Raw genomic sequence first — 12,307 nt, 5'->3', positions numbered from 1 at the left:
TCACTCTCATGAGCAGAAACACAACAGGTGTTGACTCTGTAGCAGTGATGAGGTGTGTGTGCTTTTAAAAGGATATTCAAACAATACAAGTTGTCATTTTATGGATTCTCTTCAAGGTGGAACAGTTTATTGGGACTGCAATATGGCAGATAATGAATTTATTTATCTAAAATAAGTGAAATACAATCAGCTGCATAGTAGTTTTAGTAAATGTAATTCACACAAACTGTTTAAAGTAGGAAAACAATCCTTATATGCTGCGAAATAATCCACTGGGTTATGTTTTTGAATGAAAATTAGTCTATTTCATTAAACCAACCACACATCCGCTTTCCATTTATATACAGAACATTGGAAAATGTGTAAGAAAACGAGCTATGCATCTGTATTTTTAAATATTTTGAAACAAATAGTGTTTGGGCGACATACTAACTAACACAGGATCATTTACATTCCTTCTCATGATAGCCACATTCTTTGTGACTGCACTCACCCACCACATATGCTCAGGCATAAGCAGTGAACTTTGCACAATAAATCCTGAGGCCACTTTAACATGAGCATCAGTTTCCTGTGAGGATCAGTAAACAGTGCAGGCTGTTATCGAGCTGCAGCTCCCAGTGAATGCAGTAGTCCTCTGATAAAGAGACGAGCCGGGGCCACATGGAGAAGACGCCCTGCAGAGATTTATGATGTGATGCATTTATCTGCTGGCTTCTACTGTGAGTGATTCTCTACTAATGAGGTTCAGGATTTGGACATGTCATCAGTTTGTTTTCTTTGGTCTGAACCACAGAGGGAAAAGTTGACTGAGTTGTATGTTTGTTTGGTTTGTGTTGTGGACATGTCAGACTTTGGCCTCTTTTCCTAGCGTCGGTCTCAGCACACGTTGTCAAGCATCTTAGTGCAAAGAAAATGAAATGGACACAGAAAACACTCCAGTTGAACTATCTGTGTGTTCATGTGAATGTATTTAAAATACTCCCCCCCCCACCCTTACCCGGCCCTGCTCGTTCTTTCGTGACACTCATCTCCCCAAAAAGCGAGCCCTCACAGAGACAGGCCCGCGTCCAACAACGTGTCCCACAGTGTGACACGTCCAGAAGATCCACGGCGACATCTGCACACTTTCAGATATCGTCCCCATCGTTTAGTGTCACTCTCTGTGCTCTCTGCTCTCTCCTTCCATTCCTCTGGGGTCAGAGACGCTTGAGGGAAAAGGCTAATGGCTCGTTTTAATATACTTACAGTGTGTGGAAATAACTCTGGAGACAAAGTCTTGTTTTTCAGTGGCGTCCTTATATCCCCAAAATCTGTCAAACAGTACGTCATAGTGCCGTACACTTTTTATGCAGATGACACTGTGCTCTTTACTCAGTATTTATTATTATTATTATTATTATTATTATTATTATTATTATTATTATTACATATACAGTATATGTACTGTATACACACACATACATATTGTATGTGTTCAGGGTGTAAAAAAATATTAAATCGATTCTTTGAAGCACTGTATTGATATATAAATGTTCTTGCCTGTGGTTAAGCTGCCATCCTTACTACTCTCCCACTAGATAAAGAAAGATGTTTATGTGTATAGCATTGTTATTTTAGTATCTATTATTCTGGGGGAAAAAGGGAATTTCAGGTTGATGTAATGACTTAATGACAGTCGGATTCTGCCTTTTTATGATGTTTTCTTATTTGCCATACTTAAGTTGTGTTTAACGTTAGTTTTTGGTTCAAATTAAACATCTAATGTATGTGATACAACCAAAGACACTGCAGTCTTTTAGCATTCAGAGCATTATTTTTCTTCTCTCTTTTAAAAACAAAAAACAAACAAACAGAAAAAGATATTTGCCGTCTTGTCATTCTTTCACCACTTCACCCTTTGAATCTAATCTTCAAAAAAAAAAAAGTCAGTGTAGCCACAAACAAAATTCCTCTTTTATTTGTCATTGTGATCGATGGCCATCACGCCAGTGAAGGCTCCGGCTCCAGTGGCCATGACTGGCTCCTCCCCCACCATTTGCTGTCCATGGGTCAGACCTGATTCCCATAATGAGCCAGTGAAAGGGTTGATATGTGGGTGGGAGGACGCAGTTAATCCTGAGTAAGCATGCTGCATGTCAAACAAGCCAGCTCTGAGATGTCCAGGCCAGTGTTGGGGGTTCTGTTGTCACCCCTCTTCCTCCTTTAGACGTCAAGTCCTGTTGCTCTTTGCTCGTCCTGGTTAACAGTCTGTCTGTCTGTGGGGGAGGACGAGGTCCCTGGGCCCCTTAAATCTAACCACTGTCCAATATTAACTGCAGCACAAACACGACTGTGGTAAACAAAAGACAGAGTAAACACACTCCTCAAGCTCGGTGGGCAAACATGGACAGACACACACACACACATAGAGAAAAAGATAGTTCGATATATTGCTTAATTGGACTAAATCTGCCAAAATGTAAAGGGTGGTTTCACCTATTTTTCCTACTTGGTAAAATGAAGAATAAACTTAAAATCCTTATGATGCTTCTGTGTTTTCATTTCCATTCTATTACAGAGTCAGATTAAATTTGACCAGTTTAAAAAAATGTATGTATTTGATTTTTTTCTGATCTATTACTCGTAAAACTTGACTGAAACACTCTGAGTATGCGTAGGGAAGTGTAGGGCTTTTATTTTCTTTGAAGGAAGTGACTTTTTCAATTAAGTTTAATTAATTTTTTTCAATCCCAACGTCTTCAGTTGTAGGAATGAGACATGTATCTCAGATCCGCTGTCTGATGATCGAACACATTTAGCTCTGGAAATTAGTTTAAAAAAACATTTTTATTTTTATTTTTTAAACTAATAGTGAAGTGGCCCTTTAAAATAGAATATTTAGCCCATGAAATACTCATGCAATGCAGTTAAAAAAACAACAACATTTTTTTTAACAATATCAAAGTGAGATGACTACATTCTGTATTACATAAATTCACTCACTGGCCACTGTGTTAGGTTCACAGGACACTGAATACAGTGGCACCTGCTGTGTGATAAGTCTGTCTTTATTCTAACAAGTGGCTACTTGGGTACCAGTCTGTTCATTCTCCTCTGACACCTGGATAGTTTCTCTTTTCCGGATCATTCTCATTCTCTGTAAACCCTGGAGATGGTTGTGTGTCAAAATCCCAGTAGATTCATTCTACTTCTGTAATACTCTGTCCAACCCAGCAACCACCAAGAACCGTTCATAGTCACTTCAATCACATTTGTTCTTCATTCTGATGCTCAGTCTTGACTACATGACTACATGCACCGAGTTGTTGCCGAGTGATTGGCCATCCATCCATCCATCCATCCATCCATCCATCCATCCACGCTGTCATGAAACCACAGCCAGGTCCAGCTGTTTGGACCACAGTTCCATGTCTGTTCTTCCTGGGTGTCCCCTCAGTTTCCTTCTTGTCTCTCTCCCTTGGGGGGAGCGGCAGCTAAGACCTCCTCCAAGCACATCATCATCATCATCCTTCACAGACCCAGAGCCTCAGCTGCACTTTTCCTCTCTACTTAAAAAAAAAAGAAAAAGGCTGAGATATCAGCCTGGACAGCTAAGAGACCTGGATGCATCTTGGGGATTGAGGAATGTCTTCCCAATTCCCAGATCCTTCATATCTGTTTGAGTCCAGCGAGTAAATCTTTTTTCTCGTGTGTGTGTGTGTGTGTGTGTGTGAAGATAGATCTACTATTAACCGAAGACGGGATCTTCTGTCCAGATGAGAGAGTGGACGGAGTTGGAGATGAGCTTTTCAGCAGGGGGGTTTCTGTCTGCCTCGGATGGTTACTGCTCCACCGAGCAGCTCCAGTACTACGGTGAGTTCACACTTTGTGTCTCTTGTGCTCCATCTTTCTTCTCACTTTCACTTCAGTAGACCTGACTAATATCATATTTTATTTTATAAAAAGTTTTATCAGTTTAGGTAAATCACCAGTGATAAAAGATTAGTTATGACCATATTTCCTTCACATATATCGCATATTCAGTGAATCCACTCCTCTACAACAATGTCAATTCATTTCCATCATAAAATAATCAACTGTGACATATTGTACATATTTACTGTAGCCACATGGATACTCATGGACATGGAATTTGTGAATTTCAATGGATGCAAGTTTTTCCTCTTTTTCTTTCTTTCTTTCTTTGTATACTTTTGTTTATATGCTTTCTGAAACAGTTAAATTTTTCTTTTTCTGCCGTTGTCTTGTTATTAATTGCCTTTTTTGGTTTGTTGCTTGTTAAGTAACAAATCTAATGAATAGGGAAATTAAAAGGCTTTTCTTAGAATCGGCGTCCATGTAATTTTGATTCCAGTAGACACAGGTTTTTGTATTTGTTTTTGTTCACTTATAATTGCAAAATATTTTACAAGATGAAAAATTGTTAATTGTTAAAGCAAATAAAAGTTCTGAGATCCTGGTCTTTTTTTCACATTTTAGGCAGAAATGTGTTGAATTAACCCAATGCTGAATTTTTATTACAATTTAATAAATAGCTCATTCTGCCTCTTCTTCTTCTCCAACGAGAGCTGAATTTAAATTTTGTTTGCCTGTTTCATCGCTCTCGCTCAGTTTTGCTGCATGTCCTCCTCTCATTTGCGCTTGTGGTTGATGAATGAACGCTAAACGTTCATTTACCACCTTTGAGAACTTGACGTAGAAAAAATAGCAGGATCTATTTATACTGAATGTACGTGTCCCCTCTTGTGTCCCCTCTGGCTCTGAGGAGGACAGTGAGTGTGAGGGTGTGAGTCTATGGGGGGTCGTCTGCTGGTGTTGTTTGGCTCCCATCCCTTGCGTGCGTGCGATAGAGGAGTGTTTAGACAGCATTCACATGGTTTACAAACAGTACGAACCACCAGTTCTGTCACATGCCGAAACAGCAGGGACCCCGACCCTGACCCCCCCCCCCCTCCTCATCCCAAACCAGCGCTGTCACACTCACACTGTAAAGACAGGAAACATCTGGAGAGGAAAACAGGGAGGAGACACTAGGAAGGTTAATGAGTGAACTTTAAACTGATGATGATGGTGATGAAGGTAATAAATAATAAACATGCATTTAAACATCCATGAATATACAACATTGAAAAATATTATATGTTGAGATAATGAAAAATAGAAGCAGTTTAGACAGTGGGTAACCAGTGTATTTACGACAGGAGGTTAATGTTTACAGTGTCAACATTATAATACATCATTAATCATCAGGGTTTCTCACTCCTGGTCCTGCAGGAGCTACTGTCCTGCATGTTTTAGATGTTTCCCTGCTTAAACACACCTGATTCAAATGATCAGCTCGTCAGTAAGATCAGCTAAAGCCTGATAACGACCCATTTATTTGAATCGGGTGTGTTGGAGCAGGGAAACATCTAAAACATGCAGGACAGTAGCTCCTGCAGGACCAGGAGTGAGAGACAATGATTGATGACATCCTTCATCAAAGCCTCACAAAAGCCGTTGCACATGAGTAAATAAAGAAGTAGATTGTGACACATGTTTATGGTTAACATTTAATTTTTCCGTCCTCTGTAGTTATGACCATTCTCCAGTATTATCGTAGCCGATGGCATAAATAATGTATGTGATCCTAATCATGTTTTTAAATTCTGATTGTTAAGTATTAAAATCAAAGCATAGATACGGGTAGATCAGACTGAAGTGTGCGTTTGTGCATCAGTTCACTCTAAAACTTTAAAGAAAAACATTTCAGTTGCGATGCGTCCAGTTGTTGCTGCAAGAACATTTTATTTTATTTTAATTTATTCATCACAAAAGAGTAGCAACACACAACTCTACCCTACACAGATGTAGTATCCATAATTATCTCTGTGGTCAAGTACAGAATAGTGTGTTTTTAACAGGAAAGTTGCATTGTGGGAGGAGTAGTTTCGTGGTAGATTCTTCCACGTCACACCAAGTCGTACCTCTTAAACAAATAGACACAGATGTTTGGCGTCCATGTTAACGTTAAAACTTTAACTTTAATGTCCTTTACAGTCCTTTACAACACAATGGTGATTAAAACTTCCAACTTCCTGTGTACTGCACACAGGAAGTGATTAGTTTCAAGTCAAGCTAGCAGCTAGCTAACGTTGTGCTAGTAAAGCACAACAGATACAAACAGGACTGGAATATGAAAGAATCTAATTCTACTGGTCACAAAATAAGAGAAATACTTCTTGCCCTACCCACCTCTGCGCTGCTTGTGTACACACACAAACGCTAAAGTTTTACACTTTAAACCTTTTCATCTCTTTCCAAGTCCTTTGAGAGAACCAGTTGTCCTGGTCCAGCTGTACAGTGGTCACATGTTTTCTCAACACTGAAACAACCAGCACAGACTGAATGAATGAATGAATGAATGAATGAATGAAGGGCCAAGAAAATAAAATGATGAAAACAAAAAAATATCCTCAATGGTACAGGGAGTTTTCAGCTGCATCCTGTTTCAGTCGTCCGAACAAGTTCACAAGGTCTCACTCTAGTCTGGGCTTTTTTATTGTTTCCCCCAAGAGTCATTGATGCAGTGAAGTCACACGAATCCAATCACAACACATTCCTGTGACTCTGTTTGACGTGAAACAGCATCAACAACAAACCTTTTGTGCTGGAAATGTCAACGTACATTTGTGTCACACTGCATGATGCAATCTGTCTCCTTCTTATGATGCCGTTTTTCCAACTGGGGTTAACATGTTAAAATGGTTGTAATACAATACCTCAACTATCACAATAGTTATACGTCTTTGTAGGAAACACACTAAAGGTGCAGTGTGTAAAATTTAGCAACATTTGGTGGCATTACATTGATGCACGCTACTGTAATTGAGTTTTTTTTTTGTGTGCTTGTACTTTTTTAAAGTGATTTTTAAAATGTGTAATTTTACATTTACTTAAATATGTTTTTTTGGAATGAATGAATGAATGAATGAATTCATTCATTAATGAATGAATGAATGAATGAATTATTATTAATAATAATAATAATAATAATAATAATAATAATAATAATAATAATAATAATAATATAAAATAAAACTCAAAAAAAAAATTCAAAATTCAATTTGTCAGTGAATGATGAAGATAGGTGAATTATGAGGACAGGTGAATGAATGATGAGGACAGGTGAATTAGTTAATTAAGATCCCTGAGTGAGCGAAAGTTGAAACATTTGTGACCTTTGACCTTTGACTGATACATTATGTGTTTACATATTTTATTGTCAGCACTTTAATTTGTAAAGTTTTTTTTTTAAATTAAAAACATTTATGTGTGATTTGTGTCCTATTGTCCTTTTTGGATAACTCAAGAAGGAACCCCAACCTTGTTAAAATAGTAACAAAGTCTCTGAGTACATTTTAATTTTTTAACATTTTTAGACCAGTACTTTTACTAACTTACTTTTGTACTTACAAATAAATAATATGAAATGTTATCAAAAGTAGTGGTACTTTAACCAATTTATCCTCCACATGAGGCTCAGCTGAGCTGGAGCCAATCCCAGGCTAACACAGGGCGAAAGGCGACATAACAGTGCATCATGGGATATTGTTGAGAGATGACAAACAATAAATGTATTTCATATTTAATTCTGAATCTCCATCCTTTTCCATTTCAGACATGCTGGCTGACCCACTGGGCTTCCCCCTGCAGGACCCTGACCTCCAGCTGCTCCCTAACAGCCAACAACAATACAGCTCAGCCAACCTGCCCTTCTCCCTCTACAGCTCTCCACCCTCCACGACGTCCTCGCCGTCCTCCTCCTCCTCCTCGTCACAGTTCTGCCAGCCCTCGTACCACTACAGCTCTCATTACCTGGAGCCCCCCTGTGATCCCAGTCCAGACCCCTACTGTGGGGGTCTGGTTCAGGGGCTCGGAGCGGTTGGACTTCCTCTGGGCCGGAGGTCACGGGTGGGATCGGGAGGGAAGAGCAGAGGTCAGGACGAGCTGTGTGTGGTGTGTGGAGATAAAGCATCAGGGTATCACTACAACGCTCTCACCTGTGAGGGATGTAAAGGTATTCGTACCTCGTTTGTTTTTCTTTCTTCTTTATTTATTTACTTTTAGTTCTTTAAGCTCCAGCTCCAGTCCCTGTGGACCATGGTCAGCTCGGACAGTGGTGCCCCAGGACCAGGAGTGAGAAACTCTGCACTAGCCCCTTAACCCTAACCCCAAAACCAGGTCTTAACCCTGAAACAGCCCTTTAAAGTTGTGGGGCCCAGACAAAATATCCCCTCAAAGATCAGTTTTTACATGTTTTGGACCTCACAAAGACATAAAAACATGATAGAATCATGTGGAGCTGATAGGCTCAATCAGGATTGTGCAAAATCGTCTGTCAATGTTTTGAAGTGGGGTGCAGGCCATGGTCATACTGTATGTAAAAGTTACGCACCGCAGCTTTAAACCTCACCTGCTCCTTCTATCCACCGTCACTGCAGGTTTCTTCAGGCGAAGTGTCACTAAGAATGCAGTGTATCACTGTAAGAGCGGTGGAGCCTGTGAGATGGACATGTACATGAGGAGGAAGTGCCAGGACTGTCGGCTGAGGAAATGTAGAGCTGTGGGAATGCTGGCTGAGTGTAAGGGACACTTAGATATTACCACATGAAATGAGCATTTGACATGTTTGTGTCTGTAAATGCTCCCGTATGTTTTGTTCCGCAGGCCTGCTGACGGAGGTGCAGTGTCAGTCCAAGCGACTGAGGAAAGGAGGTAAAGGCAGAGGACAGGATGAAGAGGAGAACACAGACAGCAGGAGGGTCAGCTCCACCTGCAGACTACCTGGACAGGTGCTGTGGAATGAGGCTGTGATTGGTTTTTGGATTTTGTTTCTAGTAAACATCAGCATGTTAGCATTATCTGTAGGATATTTTTGAATATTGGTTTAAAATATGTTGGTTGCCTTTATACGGTGGAGGATAAAGCGGATAATGGATGGATGGATGGATTGTTATTAATTGGCTCTATGATAGGACACAATTACATGCACTCACTGGTCTCTTAATTAGGTACAGATGACACCTAATACAGGGACAGGAGTGTGGTCCTCTGCTGCCGTAGATTTGATGTGTTCATTTGCAGACCATGTATGCCAGTTGCCTCTCTATCTGAACTGTTGCTGTCTGAATATATTCATTTTTGGATCTTCTTCCTTCCTCTTTGTGAGCTCTAGAGACGGTTGTGTGTGGAAATTCCAGCCATCTTAACCCAGGCCACTTTCAGAATCACATTTTGGCTGTTTTTTCCCATTACTGTGTTAAAAAGTACAGTATAAACAGAGCGTATGCAACAGAGTGTCTTATATCCTTGTTTTCCAGCACAACCTACAGTCAATCTGATGCAACATTTTCTACATTTTTTATATAAACACAAAAACTTGGTGGGCTCGTTTTTATGAACAAAAATAAAATGAAAATGGTCTGTTTTGTGACTTCTGCACAATTATTGCTACTTTATATCACTACGAAAAATGCTATATTTGCTTTTTGATGTATAATATTTGCCTTGACCTATTTGACCTTAATATGTGACCTGTAAACGAACACCCCCAGGATGTCCATATGAAGTTGTGTATTATTCCCATGGCAATTTACCATGGGTGCAGCCCTGTGGCACAGATCCGTGCCACGTGAGCACTAAGGGTTAAATCACCTCCTGTCCCCCATTCAGATGCTTAGTTTGAACGTCTACATGCTGTCATGTGACTTGCTGATTCATTTGCATTAACAAGCAATTTAGCAGGTGAACCTAATAGTGGCTGGTGAATGCATATATATATATACAGTCATATATATATATATATACATACATGTATATATATATATATATATATATATATATACATACATATATATATATATATATATATATATATATATACATACATATATATATATATAGAGAGAGAGTTAGTTAGAGGTTGGTATTTGGGTGGATGATGAAACCAGAACTGTACAAGACGAGCCTTAAGTTTAACAATAATAAGCTTGCAAAACTGCTATCAGCTTTCCACTCTGTCGTTTGTATCTGACTGTGTGTGTGTGTGTGTGTGTGTGTGTGTGTGTGTGTGTGTGTGTGTGTGTGTGTGTGTGTGTGTGTGTGCGTGCGTGCGTGCGTGCGTGCGTGCGTGCGTGCGTGCGTGCGTGTGTGTGTTCAATGTTCATCAGGCTTTGACTGTCAGTTTAACCCAAGAACAGAAGTACATTGTGGACAGGATGGTGGAGGCTCATCGACTGTACAGAGCACAGAACAACAGCCACATTAGGGTGAGTCACAGTGTGGAAACAAAGACACTTTATCACACACACACACACACATATTTGTGACTTCTTGTATGTTTGTGGGCAGATGTTTGAGTGGCCTGACACAGAGGAAGTGGACAGACTGTGTGATGTTGTTGTGTCACCTCACCTGGACAGACTGCTGCAGTTTGCCAGGACAGTGCCAGGTATGACGGACGTGGACAGTGTGTCCCTTGAAATCTATTGTGTATGTCTGTAGATAGATAAGCATCACCATGGTGATTGTGTCGTTCATTTAAAGTCATTAAGCTGTGATTCTGTCACAGGGTTCGATCTCCTGGATTTTTCCGACCAAATGTCTCTTCTGTCAGTCTCGTCACTGGAGGTCATGTTTCTTCTCTCAGCTCAGCAGTTCTCCACCCACCCAACAAGCCCGAGTCCAGGTCAACAAACAATAAAAACACACATCATATTTCAGAAAGATGTAGACAAATGTCCTAAAGTCTTGAGTCTGCTTTTATATCATCAGCCCTGCAGGTTTTCAGTCCATCCACACACAACTGGCTGAGAAATGTAGAATCAAAGGAGAACTTCCACAGTCAGACAATGGGAAATTCAGGTGAGCATGAATAATAGGTACAGGTGTTATGACATGTTCTTCTTATATGTAAATTCAGTGTTTTCTTCCATTTGCCTGTGAGCACGGAATTTGAATGAACTCAAATAAGTTCAGTACTTTTTGCATGAAGCTGCTGACATAGGATATTCAAATCTACCGCTTCCCATTTGCTTGCATGAACAGGAGGTAGTGAGGACCTATTAGGGCCGGTGCTCAACTTCTTCCACAGCATGAAGACACTGCGGGTGACGGAGGCAGAGTACGGTCTGCTCACCGCCACAGCTCTGCTCTGCTCAGGTTAGACTGCCAACACTGTGTGCTTGAGCTAATCTAATCAGCTGTTCAGTCAGTCAGTACTTTACTGAATAGTTAAAAAAAACAGTGACTCTTCCCTGAATGATTCACTCAAGCGTGAGTTTGACTGTAGATTTTTATCAAACTGTTCACTTTTACATTTTTCTGCACAGTAGCTATTTGGTCAGTTAAGACTCCAGTGTGTAACTTCTCTTACACTGCAGCACTTGTGCTGTGTATGTGTGTGTGTGTGTGTGTGTGTGTGTGTGTGTGTGTGTGTGTGTGTGTGTGTGTGTGTGTGTGTGTGTGTGTGTGCAGCGCAGGAATGTCGTCAGGTGACACAAAAACACAACAGTGCTATAGTGAGAAACAGAGTGAGTGAGTGTGTGGAGCAGATAATGGTGTGAACTCACTTGACTGAAGGGCAAACGTGTGGCGGACATTTGTTTGTGTTCAAAAGTTACGCACTACAGCTTTAATTCAGTGTTTGGACATATACAGTAATTGAAGCAGAGGAGACAACTCTCATCTGTGTCCCACAGACCGAGCGTCCCTACACGTTGCCAGCTGTGTTGAGAAAATGCAGGAGCTGATCCTGGACCTGCTGTCCAGAGTGTGTAGGACCCAGGCTGGAGCTGCACAAGGGGCACCACAGCGGTTTGGTTCCCTGCTGGGAAGACTGACGGAGCTCCGGACCCTGCGACATAATTACTTCCTCCTGACAAGACCGCAGCCTGGGCCTTGATGGAGAGAAAAGTGACCTCTGTTTTCTCCGAGTTTCACGTCTGTGCTTCAGATTAAGGACTAAAATGCTCATGTATGAGCTGAGAAATGAGACCCAGTCTTAGAAAATGTGATATTTTGTAAATGTTTTTGAGGAGTTTTAATCACATACAGGCGCAGATCTTCCACCACTTTCAGCCTCTGAATGTGCTGATGGTCTCCTGTGGTTTGTAGATTTTTTTTTTTTTATAACTGCTGTTTTAGTTCAAATGTATGCTTAAAGTTAAACTTTTTATTATGCCGAGTATTGTTAAAAATGTAGACGATCTAACTCAACCTTTTATGACTGAAATAAATAAATAAATAAATAAAACAAAACACA

At 40.4% G+C, this 12,307-nt stretch overlaps 1 protein-coding gene across 1 annotated transcript; it reads left to right on the top strand.

Moving 5' to 3' along the window:
* Positions 1-3,758: 3,758 nt before the first annotated feature.
* Positions 3,759-11,947, top strand: nr1h5 (nuclear receptor subfamily 1, group H, member 5; the record flags this gene model as incomplete). Its single annotated transcript, XM_083895041.1, has 10 exons — positions 3,759-3,855; positions 7,664-8,062; positions 8,487-8,627; positions 8,713-8,837; positions 10,215-10,313; positions 10,396-10,495; positions 10,616-10,732; positions 10,819-10,908; positions 11,092-11,205; positions 11,745-11,947. The coding sequence occupies 10 exons, from the start codon at positions 3,759-3,761 to the stop codon at positions 11,945-11,947; spliced, it is 1,485 nt and encodes a 494-aa protein (XP_083751167.1).
* Positions 11,948-12,307: the final 360 nt, after the last annotated feature.

Source organism: Microchirus variegatus, assembly GCF_963457635.1.
Source record: "Microchirus variegatus genome assembly, chromosome: 9".
In the NCBI taxonomy this organism is placed as follows: Eukaryota; Metazoa; Chordata; class Actinopteri; order Pleuronectiformes; family Soleidae; genus Microchirus; species Microchirus variegatus.
This window is presented reverse-complemented; position numbering and strand designations above follow the sequence as displayed.